At 38.4% G+C, this 23,114-nt stretch overlaps 1 protein-coding gene across 1 annotated transcript in view; it reads right to left on the bottom strand.

Annotated features, from left to right (window-relative positions):
- Window positions 1-23,114, bottom strand: part of NCKAP5 (NCK associated protein 5) — a 369,416-nt gene that overhangs the window by 172,594 nt on the left and 173,708 nt on the right. The window contains exon 5 of the mRNA XM_018072435.3: window positions 8,587-8,720. Coding sequence (XP_017927924.1) covers window positions 8,587-8,720 — 134 coding nt within the window. The remainder of the gene's footprint in view (window positions 1-8,586; window positions 8,721-23,114) is intronic.

Below are 23,114 nucleotides of genomic sequence, written 5' to 3'. Positions count from 1 at the left end.
GCTAGTAGGTTGAAAAAATGCATTACCACCTCAAGTCAGGCAGATAAATTATTCTATTTTCATTAGTTAGTGTAGATACTTAAAAGGTTATGCAGAGCAAGATGACAAACTCATTATATTTACACATTATGTATTGGTTACATTTAAAGACCACCTCTTTACTTGCACACCAGCATTAGAAAGCCAGCTATGCAAACCGTGAGCAAAGATACGGTTCTACAAAAGTTTATCACTGAGGACAGCAAAAGCCACAATCTACAGGGCCCACCTTTGGGTACAACAGGCAATATCAAGACAGGGACGGTTTTGTGCCTGTTTTCCTATACCATTTCCTTTAGAGTACTTTTAAGAAAGACCTTTTCTCCTCCCTGCCTCATATACACATGAAAACCAGAAAACCTTGTTTTAAATCTGTACAAAACAAAGTATTTTTCTATTATTCTACTCAGAGAGACAACTGTCAGGATTTCATGACCTTCACCTCAAAATCTGTAGCTCTGTGCTATTTAAGGCACTGAACTCCCCAAAGGTACATGAAACACTTTTCCTTCTGTGCGGAATGAGAGCAGAACCATAGAATCATGGAATAGTTTGGTTTGGAATGGTTTGGGTTGGAAAAGACCTTGAGATCATCTACTTCCAACTCCCCCACCATGGACACTTACTAGATCAGATGTGCAAAAGACACACCAATATCTTAAAAAGGGTGAGCACTTTTCTGGATCAGATTTTATCTGCTTGCAATTAGAACGGGAGTGTAGGCTCCCTGGTTTAGTTTGTTGTAAAATTGTAAAGGTAAAACTTACACTCAGTCAACCAATGAACCTTTGAAGATTCCAATCATGCTCATAAAGGAGAAGTATAACTATGAAGATAATTTGATTTTATGTCAGCTTTTTAATCATAGAATTCCCTCATGGTTTAATTTGCTCTGTACCTACCACCATCAATCTGAATACACATCACTGCGCATTAAAGATACATTTACAGTTTACAACACAAGTTTTATAGTACAGAAAAATTACTAATACAAGCCATCTCAAGCATCTCACAGAAAAACAACCACAAAAATTGTGATCATAAACTCACGTTTCTCTATGATCCATTAGTAAAGAGAAACAGTCTATAATCTGCAAATTGCATATCGGACATGGGTTTCCAACCATATGACAAAAGGAACCACAAGTCTGAGAGGATCAATAAACTAAAATGGGATAATCCAATGTTATTTGGGTGGCCACCTCAAGCTAATCGCGAAATCAGAAGATCAGTTTTATACATATTGATTTTAAAAATGTGTGTCTCTCCAGTAGAAAGTCTCACTGTGAAGAAATTAGTTTCAAAGTGTGGACAGCACACGTATGACTGACAGAAGGATGGGGAAGACCACCAGTTGTGAAAGGCACATGCAATGGAGGTTTCAAAACTTTCTGTCATTTCTGTATCATATCCTCTCCCTTCCCAGGAAATAATAATAAAAAAAAAAAAGGCTTATCTCATTGGAGATAAGCCTGGGGGCAGCACATCAGTGTTTAAGGGACAGTGTTGCTAGCAACATCCTCCAGTCTGCTGTCTCAGTGGAGGTAGGGGATGGAGATCCACGCAGCAACAAAGATGCAAGGGTTATCCATGTGTTAAAAATTGTGGAATCCCCTTAGAATGGTCATGGAGGAAATGTCATTAATCATGGGAAGGAATGTGCTGGGTTTGAGTCGTCTCTTTACCTTCTATGGCATTAAGGAACTGTAGAATAGCACGTGACACATCTATGACTTTTCTGATTTCCTACATTGGAAAGAAACCAAACTGTGGCAAGTTACACAGGAAAGAAAGTCTGCAACTTTGCATGTTCCAGTGCAATTTCAAAAATACATTCATAAGATCAGCAAATCACAATAAGTAACAGAAGTCTTCCTGACAATGATCTACCTTCTATCTGTCTTGGAAACATCTTACACACATGACCACACAGCTCTTGGGCAGCAACATTACTCGGCCACAGCACTTATATGGGCATTGGTAACCTACTGTTAAACTATGGTGAAAAGTTGATATAATTTTCTGTTAGTCTCTGTCCTGTGTGTTTTAAAAGACAGGGCAACCCAAAGGATTACACTATAACCTAGTGCTACTTTTGTCTTAATCTATCACATTATGCAAAGGGAAAAAACTGATGATATCCTATTAAATTATAGTGCTAGCTAGAACAGAGGAAGCAGATTATAATTTCATGCTCTGATAAATCAGGAAAAGGCAATAGATGCAACCTTACAGAAATATAAGTATGATGCACACTGTGAGCAAACCGATAAATATAAACCAAACCCAGGATTTTCTGAGTACACAGATGAAAGATAAAATTTACCCATTTCTCTGGATCCCTTGCAAGAAGCTTTCAGCAACTAAGAGCTGCCATGAAACACCACCACATGATTTACTAGTGCACATCAGGGTTCTGAAACAGGGCTGGCTCTTAATGTAGCTTCAGTGCCTTAAGAGTCCACAGAAGATGGAGAACTGCATGTACTTCTCTGTGCATCTCTAACAATGCCTGAAGTAAAGTAATCCTTTGCTCTCTAAAAGTGTTACACAAGTCAATATACATTATGCAATATAGTTTTCTATAACTTCTGGTCCTGGTATGACTTCTGTGTTTCAAGTTTACACTGGTTCTTCAGTCCTCCGCAGCCATTCTGACCTCATTGCTTTGGTTCTTTCTCAACTTCCATATGAAAACATGTGTTTCAATCTGACGGCTTCTAGCATGAGAATGGGAATTTAGTTTTTGAAGAAAATTTAGATAACAAATTCTTTGAAGATATTTCTCATGTGTATGTACTTTCAAAACCACTGTATTCATACACAGAACTGAAGAGTTTATGAAAAATCACAACATTTATTTTTTACTACTTATTGGTCAAACAATAGGAAACCAGAATATTTAGTTCAAAGTAGCCCAGAAACTGAGTGGGGTCAAACTCCATATACAACTTGGGGAAATCTCCTCTGGGCTTAATTTCATGGATTTAGTAAAACTATTTCCTTATTTTTTTCCAGATGAAAACTATTCACACAAAAGCTCCTTGATCTTACTTAGAATAGTGCTTGACAGTTCTGAGTAACTATTAGAGATGAAATATGTGCCTAAGTGTTGTACATGTACATAAATAAAAATACTAATATACTCACCCCTTCAGTGTTAATCTAAAAGAAACTTCATTCTTTAACTCTGTCAATTCTAATCCAAAGACAGGATCGATATCCTGAGCATTAGGTCAAAGCCCCAGTAAAGCAGCATTCACACCACGTCCCGAGGCTCAGTGAGTTCAGCCAAGGGCTCAGCAGTCCTGCAGTGACAGCACACGGAGAGTGGCAGCTCCAGAGCTCGTGCCTGAGCAGGCATCGGTCTCACCTCCCTTACAGCAGACAGCTGAGAGGCCTCCCAGCAGTCACAGACCCCAGTGGGACAGACTCCACACTAGAGCAGGGAAAAGGTGTGAGGAGGAAGCAGTGGCAGAGACCAAGTGTTTTGCACTGATTGCATCAGCTCCCCCCATAATGCTACCACACAACATGTTGCTCAGGGTGGAGGTCAAAGAGTCAGGAATACAGGAATGAAGTTGAGTCTGGGAAGAAGGGAGGGGTGGGAGAAAGCATTATTAGTTTTGTCATTGTTTCTTACTATCCTACATTGTATTTAACTGGCAATGAGTTAAATTAATCTTTTCCAAGTCAAGTCTACTTTCCCCTTGATGATACCTGGTGAGTGATCTCCTTGACCTTTACTAAACCCATGAGGGTTTTTTCTTATTCTTTTCTCCCACAGTCCTCTTGAGGATGGTGAGTGAGAGAATAGTTGGGTGGACACTTGGCAGCCAGTCCAGGTCAACCTGCCACAAGGTGTTTGACAGTGGCCATCTCACAGTCAGCAGCAAAGCAGGAAGCAAGTGCACAGGGTAGGATGACAGGGTCACCCTTTGATACAAACTCCATTTTTGGGGCAATCTGCTTCCCAAAATAACCCTACAAACAGGGCTTGCAGGGAGGATGACAGCAGATGACTGCAGAACTACACAAAATAGCTCAATTGTAGACAGCTTCTTCTGTTATCTTCCTCTGAGAAAAGGAGTGAATTCCCACATAGTATTTTATTCATCCCTGCTATGAGAGAATCAAAGGAATACCATCAATGGGTGCTAGGAGAGCATTTTAATCTCTCCAGAATTGAGATCAAAATGTTATTAATGGTGGACATTCGACAAACTTACCAAACACAGGGGTTACTGAGGTGTCCTACTAGTTTATATTTCCCAGACAGGGTCTTTGTTGTATGTGGATTACCAGGCATGTCAGTAAGGCCACAAAAGTGCAAGGAGGTCTGACCTCTAGGTCAAGCAGAGGTTAGAAATTAAGATGTGATGATGCAACATCAACATACTGATGCAATGCAAAAAATCTCCTGATCACAACTGCTGGGGAAACAGTTATCATTTCCAGTCATCTGCTGACAAGACAGAATGGAGCAAGGGGAATTAACAATAATTGGAGAAAACCGTGAAGGATGTGCCTAAACCAACAGCCACACAGTCCTTTTATGCCAAGTGTTGCCAGATTTGTAGTAGTCATTTTCCCCCTTGTCAGAAGTGACAGGCTTAACCCTACAGTCAATATTAATGTGAGGGGAATGCTGAAATACAGTCTAATGAGAATTGCACTCATCCCATTCACAGGACCCTGGAAGATCAAACAAGGACCATTTCCTATTCTTCCAATAACATCTATTCTTAAAAGCCTGAAGCAGTTCTCCAGTCACACACATTGATACCAATAAACACCACAACCTTAACTGAAAGATTTTTGAAATTTACCCAAAAGGGATTTTTAAGATTTGATAACACCCTTTTCAATTACTGTATAGAGATATACTTTATAATAGCGTTTATTAAACCTATTTCATTCAGACCAAAATAGTAATCAAAGTAACTTAAGCAAAGCTACCTCTTTTACTGCTTTAATATTTAATCCCAGTTCAGTCACATGAACTGTATGCACTAAACAGACAACAATTTCTATTGCTTACTGATGTATAGCAGGGAAATGTGAACAATTTATATTGTATCTATTAGTGTGCTTTTTAGAACGATACTATGAATCACACCTACTGCTTCAGGCAAAATTGTTGTATTTCTGTTCCTACTGTTGTAGGAAAATGTTGAAAGCAGGAAAAGCACAGCTGAAACCAAGAACAAGGAGGTACACGAGACACAGCATATTTTCTTCCCTAATGTCCAAGATGTGAGATGTTCGAGGAGGAACTAATGTTAAACTGTGAGAGAGCAAAAAACCCACCCAAAAATAAACAAACAAAAAACAAACCAAAAAGAATTAGCCTAATTTATTTAGCTGGATAAAGAGGCAGCAGGCACACCACTAACCTAAATGGTGACACACAATGGCAGTTGTCAACATTCAAAACCAGATAGTCAGACTGTATGGCACTGTCTTGGTAGAAACTGGGTTGATATGCATTTATAGGGTTAGTTTCTGTGCATTTGAGCAAATGCAAGTATGCATTGTTGGGCCAAAAAGAGCCTTACAGAATGTAACAGCTGCAGCAAAGCAACAGATCTCAGTGGGTTTAAGAAAGAAAACATCAAGTACTTCAACTCAAGGCGAGACTATATTAAGGCAACGTAAAAATAACTGCACCCAACTACAGTGTAAAAACACAACTTCAGCATTAAAAAATTTTCTTGTACAGTTTCTTCACACCTTAAACATATTCACCTCCAACAAAATGAGAAAGCAAACTTAAAACTACAGAGACACACCACTGTACAATTCTGGAAAAGAAACTTAGTTTTAAAAGCTCTTTCAGGAGCTATCACATATTTATCAAACTAACTACTGTGTCACTTTAAGGCTCTGGCAGATTTATACAGATGTTAAGAAAGAGAACTTCGATTTATTTCAGACTCCTAGCCTGAAATATTGCTTACTTGGTAAGAACAGAAACGTCAATCAATAGGAAAACTCCTCACCTTCTGAAGTTCTCAATCTTAAACTATGTGCTTATATGACAGAGTAAAGTTTTCACACAATTTCATTTAGGAACAGGCAGCTTTGCTCCCCTGATTACAAAGATCAACTTACAGTTTATCAACTATCATGTTTCATTCTTTCAAACATGCAAAGAAAATAGTTTAAAATGTAAAGAAACTTTTGCCAAATCAGTTTAAACCACTGCTCTGCATCTGTATGTAGAAATGTGTATGTATATTCACTGAGTTCAGGAATTACACATATTTAAAAGATTTATGTTATCATACATGTCCTTACTTTAGTCTATTTGCTTCTGAAAGACAGGATGTTTAAATGTAAAGTATTATTCTCTAGCCATCTTCTTCTAAAGTACTTCCAATTCACTTGATTTTAACATCATCTCCCATCACCACCTGTCTTGTCCCATTTAATTGTGTTCAAATTGAGAAAAAAAGTCTCAAATCCTTCAAACAATACAGAATCTCTAAGTAGTACAAGATTATCCAGTTGCCAGTTTCATTATTTGTTCAAGCAGATTAAGAAAAAAATACACTTGTTTAGGAAGAAAGTCTGTTCGTGCAAGTAAATATCTTAATATTTTACTAAATATCAGCAAAAAACCCCCACTTTAATATGCATCAAAACAAATATTTTTTAAAAGCAAATAAAATATTTAAGTGACTCATTCCCTTCCTAGCATCTGGTCTACACTAAAATAAAACCACAGCGTGATGAGGCCAACGGCAGTTTTCCTCACAGGAATAACCAAGTTGCCATTAATGAAAAGTGATATTTAAGTTTGCCTTCAAACAGTTTAGCCAACGTGCAGACAGCCTTAAAAAGAACATAATGCTGATTTAGAAGGTATTCGCCTTTATCTGAATCAGAGGTACAAAGATAAAGAGACAAACAACTTTAATTCAAAGAACTTGCATCCCTCTGCTTCTTGATAGATCAGAGCAAGCTCAACTGCAAATAGTAACAGAAGAAAAAGAATGGATTAATTTGAAGATAGTGGACTTCAGGGATCCTAACTAATAAAATAGTTATTCTTTTCAGAAACATGGTAGAAATTAATCAGACTACTGCAGTTTCACAGGAATAATGAAGAGTCTGAATACGTAACAGTTAAAATTTTATGGAGTTACTGGGTGCATCACTCTGCAGACTGGCTTCCCCTCACCCCTTCTTTTCTAAATCACGGATCCATCATCTTCAAAGTTTATTTCAAAGGTTTCTAGTTAGTGTAGCAATAATACTGTTCTAAAAAAAAGGACCTGGGGAAATTCTCCCTTAAACAAAGATTAATATACAATAGAGCAAAATATTCTAAGCAAGAATACTCATAGGGTGGATTTATTTTGTGTATATTACTCCAGGAGTCTCATTAGAATAAGTAAAATTGAAATGAAGGATCATAGAAGAGGAACAACAGAAAACTGAAAAAGAAATATCCTTAGCACTTTTGTTGAAGAACTTCAGACTTAACTGAGCACTTTGTGGTTTTTTTAAACAGTTTTTTGGATTCTGAAGAGAATTAATGCAAATTTTACAAACACAAAATAACAGATGAGAACAAATTTTATTACTGTTACCAATGGTTTTTGCAGTGTTGCCTAGAAACACAGATTCAAATCAGAGGAGTCACATGGCAAACACTGAGGAAAAAACCCATAAAAAATGCGCAAACAGAAAGCCCTAAAGACCCCAACAAACACAACCATTGAAAAAAACACCACCCCCCAGTTTTTTTCACTTTATTAAACTGAACTTGTACTTTTCAATGATTCAGTGGTCCAAGGGAATAAGTTAATATTCAGTCTTGATGGAAAATATGCAACACAAAATGCCATTGTATCTTTTGATTTTTTTGGATCGTTTCATTTCTGTTCATGTGACAAAAACAATTAAAAAAACCATATTTGATGTACAAGATCTCATCATGTATCATGAAAACAATAAATATCTCGAAACCTTACTGCTGTCAGATGAATGGTTTGTCTTAAATCCCAGCTCTAAGCTGGTTCTCATGTAAGTGGAGTTCTGGTCTAGCCCAAAGCTCTGGCCCAGGCAGGGCAAGAAGAAATTCAAAGCATGTCCAAGCAGGATGAGCACCCAGCTGCTAAAAGGCATAATTTTTCTTTTTTTTTTTTTTTCCTATTTATTCAGATTGATCAAACCCATTCTTGTTGTTTAACAGAAACAACCAACTGCATACTGACTTATCAATGGCATGTACTTTTCAAGAAGTGAACACCTACACTTAGAAAACTGTTGGGAATTACAACAAATGAAAAATTTCTAGAAATGAAAATTTTCCTCATCACATAGAATGATGGCATAAGCCTTTTAAGGATGCTAATGATCATTTATCCAAGAGCCTGTTATGTTCACAGAACTTCAGAGGAAGAGCAGTTTTTGCCCTAGATTATATCCGTTCAAGTTATCAACAGGTCTGATCAAAGTTTCTGCACCAAAGTATGTTCTTCCCATTTGGGGGAAAGTATGTTCCCATTTTGAACACAGTTTACTTTTGCAACATACCTGGAAAACTGTTCTTGCAGCCCACGCATCTGAGCCCGGCTCCGTTCTGACTCCAGTGTCACCTCCCGTAATCTTTTTTCACTCTCGAGTCTCAAATGTCTTTCTTCCTCCAACTCATGTATCAGCTTCTCACGCTGAAATGTCACAAAAAGTTATTTATTTAATTATACACACAAAACACACTTTTAGGAAAAATTTAAGATTTAGTTCAGGAAAAATCGTTTAAAAAATCAAAATAATGATCCTAACAATCCAGTCCCATCAGTTTTGTACAGCAATTTTACACAGAGATAGAAAGTTTCATTTTATATTTCAGAATATCCCATCACACTGAGCTACCCTTACTTGACTCACAGATGTCAGCATATTGAAAAGTAAACACCCACCCGCTCTTTCCAAGCTCTTTTTCTTCATCTCCATTCAAAATAAATGTAAAAATTATATTTGAGATCTGTGACTACTCCTCCCTGAGTGCAGACACGGGAAGCGTGAAACGAATCAAAGGGACAATTTGTCACCCATCCCTTAATGTTTCAACCTCTTGGGCAGGAAAGGACTTGGCTCTGCAGCCGCTTGTTTTCTTGTTTTGGCTGAGAGAAGGATCCCCATCAGCAGGATAGAGTGTATTTGAATCTATTTACTGAAATACTATGACAATGAATATGTTTTTAAAAACTGAGTAGCAATCAAACAAATATGAGAGTGATAAAAGTGTCATTAATTTTACTAACAGTTTTTAGAGGCAAATAGCATATGGATGTTGCTAATTCTTAAAACATGGGACCAAAAAACTCAAGCCCCAACATGCAGCACGACCTGGATAAAGCTACATAAGCTATGGCCTAATCTTTTTTTCTTTTAAACAAAGAACATCATATAAAAGGGTAGCTAATGATTTTAAAACCCTCTTCCAAAAGTAGCTAAATGTAATTGAAGAGGAGTAGTGAAATAAACTTAAAAGTTATAAGAAAATGCTATTGGAAGTAAAGAGTGTATATACAGCCTTTTCCATATGACTTTGTTAAACGGAAATGAAATTAAATTAACTTTTTCCTTGTGAATTTAAATGTGATAACAAATCAGTTAAAAAAACCCACAAGCATTTTAAGTGGTACTACATTATACTCACTCAGTGATGGGGTTCTAATGTCTAAGAACAGGTTAAATCATTGTAAAGCTGCAGTGGGTTCACCACCTATACGCTTTGTGCCTATAGTGCAGGGCAATTTGTAGCCTGTCAGACAGTCTGACATAGTTCCATTGCTGACCTAAATTTTCATGACACACCTGCAAAAATTTATATAGAAATTACTCGTACAGCTTCATTAGTAAATAACAAAGGTGTCTTAGTGTTAAGCCATTAAATGGGGGAGACAGGTTATTTGTACAAATCTCACAGCTATAAATCTTACTGGATAATAATTTACAATAGCAGTAACCAAGGGACCAAAAATATGAACATTACCAAGTGGAAAACAGATCTTAAAGACAGTGATAAATAAGCAGATGCCACAAAGGGAGGCTGCAAAGGTTTAAATGAAATATCTCTATCCTTGTGAAAAAATGGGGGGAATTACTCAGAGAACAGAGGGGTTCTGTCTGGTTGGCCATATGTAATACCTGGAAAATGCCCAAGAAACAAATTACTGGCAAAAAAATACATTGTTCTGACTAAATTGTCTAATTACTGTCCTTAGTGTTATATAACCATATCCTACCCAGTGCTGAGTAATCCTTGGTTTGTGCCACAAGAAGAAGAGCAGAGAGTTCAGCGCAGGCAGAAGATACACAGTAGCCGTACAGAGTACGGCTCACGGAGGATAACTCAAGGCTAATGATATGGGAAGAATATTCACAGCAGACAATATTTCTCCAGCTTAGATCCCATCAGTGCCAGCTTCAAACTTATACTGCTCCAGAGGCTCTTGCTGAAGACTGTTAGCATCTTCTCTTATAGAGGAATTTCACTGCTGCTAAAGAGATATGTAGAGCTCCCAGAGGTAGCAAGGAAAATGGCATAAAAGAAATATATAATTACCACCCAGGACTTAGAAAAGCTTTCAGAAGATACTGATGTCTACAGAAACTGTGCTTAAAACCAAATATGCAACTTTCCCTACAGAAACTGTTTCCTTTGGAGGAAACTCAGGTACCGCTATGAACACCTGAGTGGCCAAGTTGACTAAAAGCATCAGGCTGTGCCCAAAATACCTGATGCAGTAACAGCTTAACTATGGCAATGGACTGAAGACCAGCCATGCCTTCAATGCTCATTCAGTGTCACTGTAACCACAATGACCTTATTCTGATACAGCAACTACCTCTGTATGTCAGGTACACTGACCATGTTCTGCTCCTCAAATAAATCTTCCTTCTACATTATGTGCAAAAGCAGATCTCCCTGGGGTAAGACAGACAAAAGGTGACAGCAGAGGAGTATCCTGTTCTCCATCTTGTTGCCAGGGTGTTTGCAAGTTGCTCACAGTCCCTGCCTCTCCTGTGGAATGAATGTGTTGTACCTCCACGCATGGCCACGCCCTTGCTAATCACAAACCCACACTTTCTAGTAGACCATTGGATATACAGCAGAGATTCACAAGCCCAAACTTTTCCCTACAGGTCATAGAGCTATGTAAGCTATTTCTTTGTTTCATTTACCTCATGGTGATAGGTCAGAGAATGTTGCTGCCACCATTTACTCCTTCTATTCATGTGGGGAAATCTGTATTATCATCCTACACAAAAAGATCAGCTCATCCACATGGGTTTTCCTGAGTTTTTCTTAAGAAAGGATGTAGGAACTACTTTAAGGAAAGAACTCAAATCAGCAACAAATTCACATTACAAGAACAATAACATCACAAGAATGAAATCTCTAAACATTAGGAACTTCTGAAATGAGTTAAATGCCCAGTTCCAATTCAGCCATCTCAAGGGTAAGCATCAAAACACACTATTTGTTATATGAGGACATACTTTTGCTCTACAAAATTCAGGTCCCTTTCAGGGTAAGGGAGGAAAAATGGACAAATCATAAGGCTGCAAGACCAGAAAAGTCAAGTCATAAGGCTACACTAACCTATGGCCCTGAAATTCTGGATTCTCTTCCCAGCTACCAAAATCTTCCTGTATGAATAACTGCACAGCGACCACACCACTGGCCTTCACTTTCATGATTCTATGCAAGAATTTACTGACAACCTCGTGGCACTTCTGCCATTTCTTGCAGGCAGAAAGCAGATCTGCTTTCAGCCAGATCACAGACATTACACACTGTAAAGTGGGGAGAAAAAGGAGTAAGAGACCACCCACACTTGGGGTGGTCTCCAGGACACAAAATACTCATGTACACTACACACAGAAAGTATCTCCCAGCAGTAGTGACCTTATCTACCAGAAAAGAGAACACTTTTATTCAAACCCAGAAAAGCCATAATGAAGTGTCAAAAGAGAAAAGTGAGCCTAATGTACAGAAAGGCCAGGATTAAACTGAGATTTTTTTGTCTCCTGGAAGAAGAAAACATATCCCTGAACTCTGCAGAAATTTTGTGCTGTCATAATGCCCTTTATAAGCTCCTCTGTGCTAACCCCACTTTATTCCTGTGAAAAATAAAGGTGTGTGAAAAGAAATGAATGCAGAACTAGTTCAAGGTTTTATAGTGAACATAAGCTTAATAGAAAGTGCCATGGGAAGAAAAGGTTAAATAAAAAAAGTATCTTGTGAAATGCATCAGTTCCTTTTAACACCATTGCCATCTTCCAATGAAGTTATGTGTTCCCTCTTGCCAATTCCTCTTTAATTGCAGGTTCTTCTCTCCATGAGCTCTGCTCAAAGCATTTTCCCCTGCTTTCTCTCCTTGCCTTCTGCAGCACAGCTGTACCCTTCTCCTCTTAGAAGCATAACCTTTACTTCGTTCTTCCTCTTTTCAGTGTCTCCAGATAATCTGACTTTCATCACTTCACCCAGTCAAATTTCTGATAACTTTACAAACAGGTAAAAATTTTATGTGAACAAACTAGAGAGAAAAGACAGGGTTAGTAAACTCTACCGATCCTTTTGTGCAAGTACCAGAATATTTTAACATTGAGCAAATACTATTTGCAATTACTTTTTCAAGAACATTTCAGCAATCAAGTTTCACCAGCTACTCATTATGCTCATGAACCAGCGTTTGCACTTCAGCAAGCTCCTTTTTGTGTAGCTGTAGAAATGTTCATGTCAAAATGTTTCATTTCTCATCCAGTCAGGGACATGTACCACACATTAAGTCATCTTCTCAAAGTTAAGGAAGGAATCCAATTTGAGATACTCATGATCAAAACAAAACGCATGAAAACTATTTATAACTAGATTGAAAATAACACATGCATTTGACAGCAAAATACAATTTGTTCCTCAGCACCCCATGAAGAGACCGAGAGACAACACTTTGATTTTCAGAGCTACTGGTTAACAGCCGTGCTCTTGGTCTAAGGACAGACCCCGTGCAGCCACACAAGTGTCTTAAGAGGAACTCAACCATTTATGTCTCCTTTAACTCCCGTGGGATACGTCACAAATGTCAGCACATGGTTCTTTCACATTCTATCAAACTGCAAATGTCTTGTCTGCTGAGTGAGGAGACACGAGTGCGGATGGAGCGGGTGGCATCCCAGAGAGGCAGATGGCAGCACATGGTGCATAACAGGCCACTCGTTTCTGAACAGTCTGACACCCAGCACACAGAGTGAACGTGTGGCGCATTAAGGTTTTTTATGGAAAGATTGCTATTTTACCATTTTATTCTTTCGGGTTTATTTTGTTGTTAACTTTACATCTAGACATGGATGACACTCAAGCCTTCAAAGTCAGGGACTTGGAGTTTTAACTCCTTTACCTGTCACTGCAGGTAATATCAGCAGATGTTTCACTGGAATGGTAGGACCAACTCCCTGAAATACTTTCTTCCCACAAGGGTCGAGTATTTCAGTAACTCAAGCAGATTTCTCATTCTAAAACCCTCCAGTCCCCCACATTTTGTTGGACCTGCCTCTCTCCCTCCCACAGTGGTGATGCCCTCATGCCCTCCCTATTAAAGGTGCTTAGCCAGTAGCTTGTTCCTTGCTGCCTTTCCACCTCAACGCATCTTTCCCTGCCCCTCCATCATGAGCCACCCCCATAATCTTACTTTTTTTAAGAGGACCAGATGTACTGTACAGCTGTATCCAGGCACTGGCTGTGGGAGCTCCTCTGTGAGGTTCCCACTGCCTCTGCCACAGCCCCAGCACAGGGCACAGCTGAGCACATCAGTGACACTCGTGGAAATTCAGAAAGGGCCAATTGGCACTGACGGGTAAGGAGTGAGGAGAGAGGTGTGAGAGACAGCCCAGAGAGTGCCTGGGGCTGAGGAGTGATCCTAGTGCTGGGGTGGATGTTTCCCTGCATGTCTCCCCATAGAGGACTATGGGGACATTTCCTGAAGAGCTGCAGCCTATGGAGAGCCTGCACTTGAGCTGGGGAAGCTTCTGAGGAAAAAGGTCCAGCACAGAGGAATGGCCATGGAGAGACTTCAGCCTGCATATCTATCCCCCTGTGCTGCTTTGTAGGAGAATCAGTCTCCCCAGACTGCACTTTGGCAAGTGTTGTTTTAAATTTCTCTCTTTTTTTTTTTTTTTAATGTTATCCAAATCTATTTTAATTGGCAACACATTAATCTACTGGAAACCAAGTCAGTTTTGCCTGTGAGAGTAAATGGTGAGCGATCTCCCTGTCTTTATCTTGATTTACAAGCTTTTCTGTCATTTTTTGTTCCCTGGGTCCCACTGAGGAAGGGATGCAAGACCGTGGTTGACCCAAGGCTGAGGGCAGACCACCACACCAGAGTATTTTATTTTTATCTTTTTAATTTATTTTTACCTGTCATCATACCACTCCTTTGATCAATAATGTTACTGTACGTAAAAGAAGAATGTGTCTATGTGTCAAGATTTAAAGCTATAGTTAAGCACAAGTGAAGAATTAGAGAGATTGGGTACACACATGCCATGCATGCTACACAGGGCATTGCAATTCATCAGGGAGACAGCCCAACACTTACACAGAAACTGGTTCCTCCTTCTGTTTAACTTATGTTTAAGTCTTATGAAAAGCAAGTCTTCACGACAGCTAGATATAACCAGACTGATTAGTTCAAATATCAGAAATGTCTTAGAAGGAGCACACATGTAACCTCAAGTCATTAAGATTCCCTTATAGGTAGGGAAAAGGGCAAGTGTTTAAGTAGAAATAAGATTCCTCTTATTCTTGAATTTTTTCTTTGCTTCCCCAGTGCATCATAAGAAGGGGTTTATTATAGTACTACTAATTATGCTAACATGGGAGCACTATTTTGTCAAAAAAATTCTACATGAGAATATTTAACGCAGGCTTAATGTTGCTCAAAATCAGGCTAATAACCTTCACATTAAATTTTTAACAACTATTTTAAAGCATTTGCTAAAGAAGGTCACAATTTCTGTGTAATTAATATTGATTTCAAACAGATACTTTGCAATGAATTTAAATGATGGGAAGAAAAGACTAAAATATTTTTTGTTTAGAGTTTGAAGTACCATTAAGTAATTGATAACCTAAACTGAGTATTTATTTATTTATTTTTAATGCGTTTTCTGATGCTATGCACCTGACACCTTGCCATAAAAGTCATAATTTAACAGAATCATAGCCTGGTTTACAACACGAAAGCCTACAAGCCAGAGAGAACATAGCCCTGAAAGTGGACAATGAAAACAGAATGAAGTAAACAAATAGCAACTACTAGAAGCACACTAAAATTAGTTTTTCTAGCAAGTCAATACTGTTATGAATAAATATGCACATTCAAAGCATTCAAACCCACTATTTTATCACCCTTGTACGCCCTTTTGCAAGACTGTTGCAGACAGGAGCCATAGAAAAGCCTGAGACAAGAGATGAGAGAGGGATGGTGGAACAGTTCCATTTTTCAAGAATTAATTATGAAATATTAATTGAAACAGAAACTAGAATTTGCTACTTGGTCTCCCAGTTGGTTTAACAAAGTAACTCATTCTTTCCAATGCAATGAATATTTAATTCCCCCAACATAACACATGGAGATTGAATGATATTTGTTCAAGTGTCAAGAATGTACCTGAGCTCCAGCTACCCACGGCTGAAGCTGCTGGGTAAAGGGAAGTACAAATGTTCTCCATGTTACAGGTATTTTGTGAGAGCTTGTGTTTGGGTCCTGCAAATAAAACAGATCAAGGAGTCCAAAGTGGTTCACCCTCACCCCTCTTACACAGAAGGTGGGTGATCTCTTTGGTGTGGTCACCTCCAGAGGCAGCTGGACCTGCCTGTCACCCTCCTGAAAGGCCTGGGCTACTACACAAGGTTGGAGCTCTCTCTCTAAACTCCCTTTTTGTGCGACCTGGTCCCAAAACCAGCACACAGGAGACTACAGTCCTCTGTCTGACTGAACTTATTTCACTCACAAACGACAAGAAAAAATGTGATTACAAGAACAAAGAGCATATGTCATTTTTTATTCCATCATAAACTGCACAGGGTACTGTATTTTCATTCAAATTAAAATGAGTCAAACTTCAGTGTCCTTTGTTTGCTACTCATCGATCGCTGTTAAACCAAATGTTTCTCATTCTGTAATCAATACTTCTCTGCAAAAATAAACCAAGGCACTGACAAACAACTTTGCAGAACATTGCAGCATTCCTTGTAGTGGACTTTGTCAGCATGAAAAAACATTACCCAAAAGAATGGGGGAAAAAGAAGTGCATTGCTTATTGTGCTTATTACAGTTTTTACAGGTTGCTTACAGCTGAATCATTTTACTGAAGCAAGACTTTATTAAATTAGCCAGCTATTGAAACCAGACCTTTCTGACAGTGGCAGTTAATATGCCTTTGTCCCTTGTTACAGTTTCCAGCTACACTGGGAATACTGACAAATACACTTAAATACCCAAAGCATTCCCAGGGATGAAGTTACAGGTGTATTTAAAGCACAGTGAAGCATTAAGGTATAAACAGCAATAACATAAGCACTTGGAGGGTTCATGGAGGGAGAGGTAACTTTATTTCCACATCTCTTCAAAATGAATTATCTTTCACCTGACATAGACTTGTACTACACAGGGTAAAGAAGAAATTTCCTTGATTTATATTAAGGCTCTATATTTTTCCCCAATTATTTTATGGTGCAATCATTTTCCCTAAACTTATTCCTACTACAGCTCTGTAACAGCAAGATATAAATAGTATAAAAAGCAGTATCCTAATTTTAGGCTGGTATCTTCTAGATTTTTTTCATACCAGTAAGAAAAAGTGATGGTTCTTTGGAACAGTATTCTGCTCCCAAAATAACAGGCTGCCCAAACAAACCAGGAAAATCTGACACTAAATAATTTGTATTAGCATTTTCTAAAACTGCCTTGAAAACAGTTAAAATTAAATAATTTGAAGCAAATAGTTTATTTTCCACTATGAAATTTTTATATGCTAACACATTTGGCCTCAAATCAGACTAGCACATGTATGCCATGACTTTCAGATGTAAACTTCAAGCTTTGCTTGAATCTAAGATGAATAGCAAGATAGGAAATGTTTATTATTATTATTGATAATTCAGTGACAGTAGTTTACATACTCTACATTCTTGGGTGATAGTGTTGTTCCAGAGCGATTCAAATAAATTAGAAATGTTTCTTGGTGTATTTACTCCTTTTGAACAAAATAAGATGCTAGCTTTCACTGTGCACTAGCTCAAAATTGCCACCATGTGGAGGGACAGCAACTTAATTTAGCATTATTTATACTGCATTGGTATGGTTTTAATTGCATCTGTGCGACAGAATAACTGCTGTGCTGAAGCTCCTTTATCATTGTGAGCCTGCAATTAATCTGAATTAGGCAGGCTATTACATGAGCAGTTCTGTATATATAGTTCGAGTTGTGATAACATTTATTTTACAAGAAAAAAAATAATTAAATAACTCATAAAATCTTTTGGCACAGAGCTAGATAGTGAGAACCACTGTCTGCCCATCACTTCGAAGAGCTCCAAAAGGAAGCTCTGGCTGCCCAGCAGCTCTTTAATTCCATGAAACACCCAGTGACAGGACACACAAAATTGGAGCCACCTTGGAAAAAAAAAATTAAATACCAAAAACATCCCTCTCATAGTCTACCAGAAGCTAATAGACGGAAATGAACTATGTGGGCCTTTTTTAGCACCTTTCCTGGAGACATATCTATGGACATGGTGGTTACACACAATGCCTGAGAGCAATTTACACACAGGTAGGCTTTGTATAGGTGAAACATCTGCACCCCAGTAGCCATTATTCTCTCAGCTTCTTAAAGCTCATCTTTGTGTCATATTTGCAGTGCTGAATGAAGGTAAATAATACGTATTTTGAAAATTCAGTCTCCCTAATAAAACTATTGTCATTTATTCACATTGACAATTTATGGCCCAATTTTGAAGACTTGCATTGATCTTCAGTTCTTATCATGATCAATTTTTCCATTTTAGACATTATTTTCTTATAGTTGGAGGGGTGTAGAGAGAATACTTAGTTAACCTGGAAGTCCCACATAGTCAGATCATGGATTTTTTTAAAAATTAGTAATCTTAAAATGATAACATTTTAAAAAATTATTTAGCAAATGTAATTAAGCTTCTAATAGCTTCTACAGACAGTAATTAAAGAAATCTCTTTTCTCTAAATTAAGCACAATGAAATGTTTTTCAAGTTCAAATAAAAACTTGTGAACACTATTAAGATAGACATAATCTGTATGAACACCTAGTATTTAGAAGTGTGAGGAAAAAAACCTCTGTTGATAACAAAATAAGAAATAGTGGGATTACTAAATAATACAATGTAAGGAAATTTTTTCCCTGAAACATCATAGACTATAATTACTAATTATAATTCAAAATTTTCCCTGAAACATCTTAGATTATAATTATAATCGCACCTTTTTTTCATAAGGTCATTTCGTTTATATTAAGATTTCTAGAAACCTCTAGAAAGCTCTTTGCTTGGTTTTCATATCAGATATACACAATCTCTTCTTACTAAAAACAAAGTTTCATAACCAATGTAACTTGTTTACAATGAGGCTTTTTTAATTCACTTGCAAACAAGCAGAAATCCCCAGTTTGTGTCCGCTTATGTTTGATTCCAGAAAATTTACAATAATGATGTTTGAACAATGAAACAGCACAAAAGAGAGTGCGTAGACAAGAACTTGCAAGAGCCAACCCACCTGGGCCAACAAAGTGTCAATTGTTTGATTCACCTACAATTTTCTACGAGATCTGTCATTCTTGAACATTTCCTGAAGGGATATCCGTGTAGCAACGCAAGAAACAGAAGGTAAAAGGTTGTCAGGCAAAACCAGCGAAAGCTCCTGGTCACAGAAGTACAGCAGAGGTTTTGCAACTTGAGCTTTTCATAAGAACAAAACTATATCTGGGAATAAACAAAACTGGTACCAGAACATAAAGTAGTAATACAGGTATTGGCCTGCATTTACACATCTAAATACTTCACAGACTCCAAGAGCTACACTCACAGAGCTGAATGTTCTACTGATGACAAACTTCAAGCCTCTCCAGTCACTTTCTGGTCTTATTTAAACAAAGAGGCCATGAGAGTGAACTCCCCGCTCAAAAAGATAAGAAATACTGAATCCAGGTTCAAGAACATGGCAGACCTCATGGGATATTGCCTATATTTGGTTGTCAGAAACTCCCCCTTGGATCAGAAGTCTTGAAGTGAGGGCCAGAAGATTTGCCTGAAGTTCTCTATGTACATTACAAGTTCTTTGGACTTTTTGTGACCTACAACAATGCTTTAGAAACAACTGTCCATCATAGAGGTGCACAAGATGGGCTCAAGGCCACATGATTTAGGGTAGTTTCCACACTTGCACTTGCTCAGATTACATTTAAGTTTTGGTATGTGTTTCTATTATAAGTAAGTAACAGATACTTGCTGTCAGTTTGAATGAAATTTCAGCTTAGACATAGACTTGAGGAGAAAAGAGGGACGATATTCCTTGAGCTCTGTAAACAAAAGTGTATCCCACAGCTGATACTCTTTCAAAATTAAGAAATTTTTTCAAAAGGGTTTTTAAAAGGCAGGCATCTTTCAGGTCTTGTCTGCATTGTTTGGAGTGTCTGTAAAAGATAATCCCAAGAACTACGGCAGACAGTGGTCAGCTCAGACTCACAAGATTTGTCAAGTTCCTTTTAACCGGGTAACAATATTTTGATAGGCCACTATGTAAACATTACTGCAGAACAGTATTTTTGGCATACTTGCAAATGGCTATGAAGTCTAGACAGAGTGGGGAGAGAAGGAATGAATTTGTAGTCATACCAGACTCTTAATTTCTGAAACATTGACACCTGTCCATTTAAGGGGAACTTGCTATAGTGAAATAGCGTCCAGCAGAATTAGAACATAGTCTCTGAAAGGACAGAAGACAAGGTAAAAAGTCAATGAACAGTAATGTCACTCAGGCTACACTGTTTACACCTGGCATGGATTTTAACCTACAGAATCCATATGAAGCAATGCAGTATCTGCAGTATTTATTGTTATGCTTTCTGAAGTGTGCAATGAAGTGACATAGGCCCAGAGCACAATTAATAAGGAGGGCCCAGTCATCAGGTTTCCTCTAGATCGAACTGTAATGGTAGAAGAAGTCACTGCCCCAGACTGATCATTCCTGATTGCTAACTGGAGGTCACCAGCCTTTCCAGTCTGCAGAGAACTGCCTGAGGCTCAGCATAGGGTACAAGGCAGACAGCTCAGCTGAGTCCCCCCTGGCATGTTTGAAGTAACCTGGTGGGCTGTGGAATGCAGCAGAAGATGAAGCAACAGCACAATCCCTATCCCCTCCACTGGGGTGACAGTAACCCCCTGCAGGGACACAGCAAAGTCCTAAATGACTCCTGCTTATCTGCACAGCCTGTGTGCTTGCCTCCTCTGTAACTGCCCAACATGTTCTTTAGATGATATAAATGGTTTCTTTTCTAAAGGACTGAATCCTCACAGAACAAATGGGCATAGGGCTGAATCAAGCTTTTTCCACTTGGATCTGTATAACCGAGATAGCAGTTAGGCTGCAGGATACACACAGGATAAGCATTAGAAAAACCTCACACTTCTAAGAGTTTTATTTGGCTTTTAAGGGTTGGTCAGTGGAACTGTTCTCTGTTCCTCCAGGGAGCTCTGAGATTTATTCACAGGCTAAAATACCACATGTTTCTTGCCCCGATGCTGGAGAGTATTAGGACTTCTTAATTTTCGGGACTTCTTATTAATGTATTTTTATTTCTTGCTGATATCAGGGAGTTAACTGAAATAGATTTAAGGTTAAAGAAAATTTTTGAGGCTGAGAGAAGTAGAACTTAACCATTCCGGTCATGAGAAGCGGCTCAGAATGGTTTGCAGTGCCATCAGACCCCCACAGATCTGGGATATGCCAGTATTTTAGTTTTCACATACTCTCTACTATTTGCCTTTCTCAGCTGACACATTCAACACCTCTGGCATCACTACATTGCTGCTAGCTACCTTTCCACACAGCATTTCTTTTCCTCAGGCTCTTTACAGCATTGCTCATGAACATGTCAGATCTTATTACAATTTTTCTGTGTTCACTTGTAGAGTCCATTTATGGTCGGTAAGTAACTGCAAAAAAAGATACCTTATTTACTCAGCTGTTTCCTTGCATGTATTCCAGAGTCCTATCACTTTAGTTTTCTGACAAATGTGTCTCTTTTTCATATTCATCCCTTTAGCACTACAGGCATTGCTACAGGCAGTTGGCAAGTGCTGTGGTTTTTCTGTTGTCTGCCATATCTTCGATGGTATTTTTAACAGAGCTGCCACTGCAACATCTTTATTACTGCTGACAATGCACACATGAAGAAGAACTGACTCAACTTGCAGAGGCCAACCTGAGTTTGAAAGTCTGGTACCTGGCAGAACTTAAAAAAATAAAATAACAATTTTACACGCTGTTTTTAATTTCTTCATGGGTCAAACTGGAGTAATTAAAAGACTTTGTCTCACCTGATATCATTGTGCAGTGTCACTTTTCAGTAATAGGTTCACTTGAATGTCTGTTGGTGTTTCCAGGGACCAGATTCAGCTCAACTCTAAGTGCCACCATTCTACTCCTTTAGTCCCCTTTCTTACTAGAACAGGTAGTCTGGATACACTTCTGCAGTAGAAGGTCAAAAACAGATATAAACACTCTGACACTTATTTGTCTGATCTTCATGTTAATCTTTTTACATAGGATTTAATTGTTTTGTTGTATCTAACCATACTTTATTCTAATTAATCTGTTAATTGCACTTAATCATATACCTGTCTCATTTAAGACATTAAAAAAAAAATCTATGTTTTTTCAACCTAACAGTCAATGCTGACAAATGCAAGTGTTAGTTTGAAAGTCTTGAAAAGTAAAATGTTAAGATGTTTCTTTTTCTACAGAAAATACCAGCTACTAAAACCAAGGAGTGCAGCTCTCCCCTCTTCTGCCCCTTCCACACCTTCAGCCTTAGTTGAAAAAAATCACCAGCTATTAGGCTGAGTTCTGTTCCTCAACAATAAAACACATAATGACATATTTAAAACTCAGGATGTTCCATGTGCATTCTCTACCATGTAGAGCACTGGAACAGCAGTCAGGAGAGTCATTCTGAATTTTTTGGTACGTTTTGGCCGGCACACCGAGGTTTCACATCATTTCCACACACAGCTCCCTCATCTTTCACTGGGGCAGATGCTCTGTAAAAGCAGGCGAGTGACCCCTCTGCCCTGGATCGGGACAGTCCAGCAAGGCTTTAGAGGCTTCCTGACTCACAGCTGTACCAGTTTGTCTTTCCACTGGGTACAAGGAGTATGAACAGCGGGTTAGCAAATTCTTTGTAATTATATAGTCTTTAAGCTTTGGAAAGAAATAAGTTCTGCTGCACATTTGCAGTACAGGAAATTTGCTCGTCGCCAGTGCTTCTGGGAACTCCTGTAATATATTACTAAAACAAACAGCTCTTGTCACCTACTCAAGCCATCAGGTCTGATAACAAATTCAATACAGGAAAAATATGAACAAACTTGTTTAAATGAGGCTGAGAAGAACCACCCAAGCTGCACTGACCATGCAAGCAGAGACAAGCATAGCTGGGTTCCTGGGAATCAGGTGCAGAAGGGTTTGGTTCAGCTTTCAGTTTTTGTGGATTTACAGGCGTGAATGCCACCGAGTACTGTTTGTCCTGCTCCTGCCCAGGCACCTAACTGTAAGTCAGTAGCTACATGAAAAGAGCAAAACTAGGAAAAGTTTTTCCTTCCTGTCTCTGTTAGATTAAACACATTTCCAGAGCTGATATCCTTGTTTCCTGGGGTTCACAAGGGTGTTTCTGCTGACCTGCTCATGTTCTTTCTCAAGCTCTTCCTTCTAAAATGCATTAGATCTCATGT

This window comes from Manacus vitellinus, unplaced genomic scaffold (genome assembly GCF_001715985.3).
Source record: "Manacus vitellinus isolate BGI_N305 unplaced genomic scaffold, ASM171598v3 scaffold_22_pilon, whole genome shotgun sequence".
Classification (NCBI taxonomy): Eukaryota; Metazoa; Chordata; class Aves; order Passeriformes; family Pipridae; genus Manacus; species Manacus vitellinus.
Note: the sequence above shows the minus strand (reverse complement) of the source record. Positions and strands in the feature narration are given on the sequence as shown.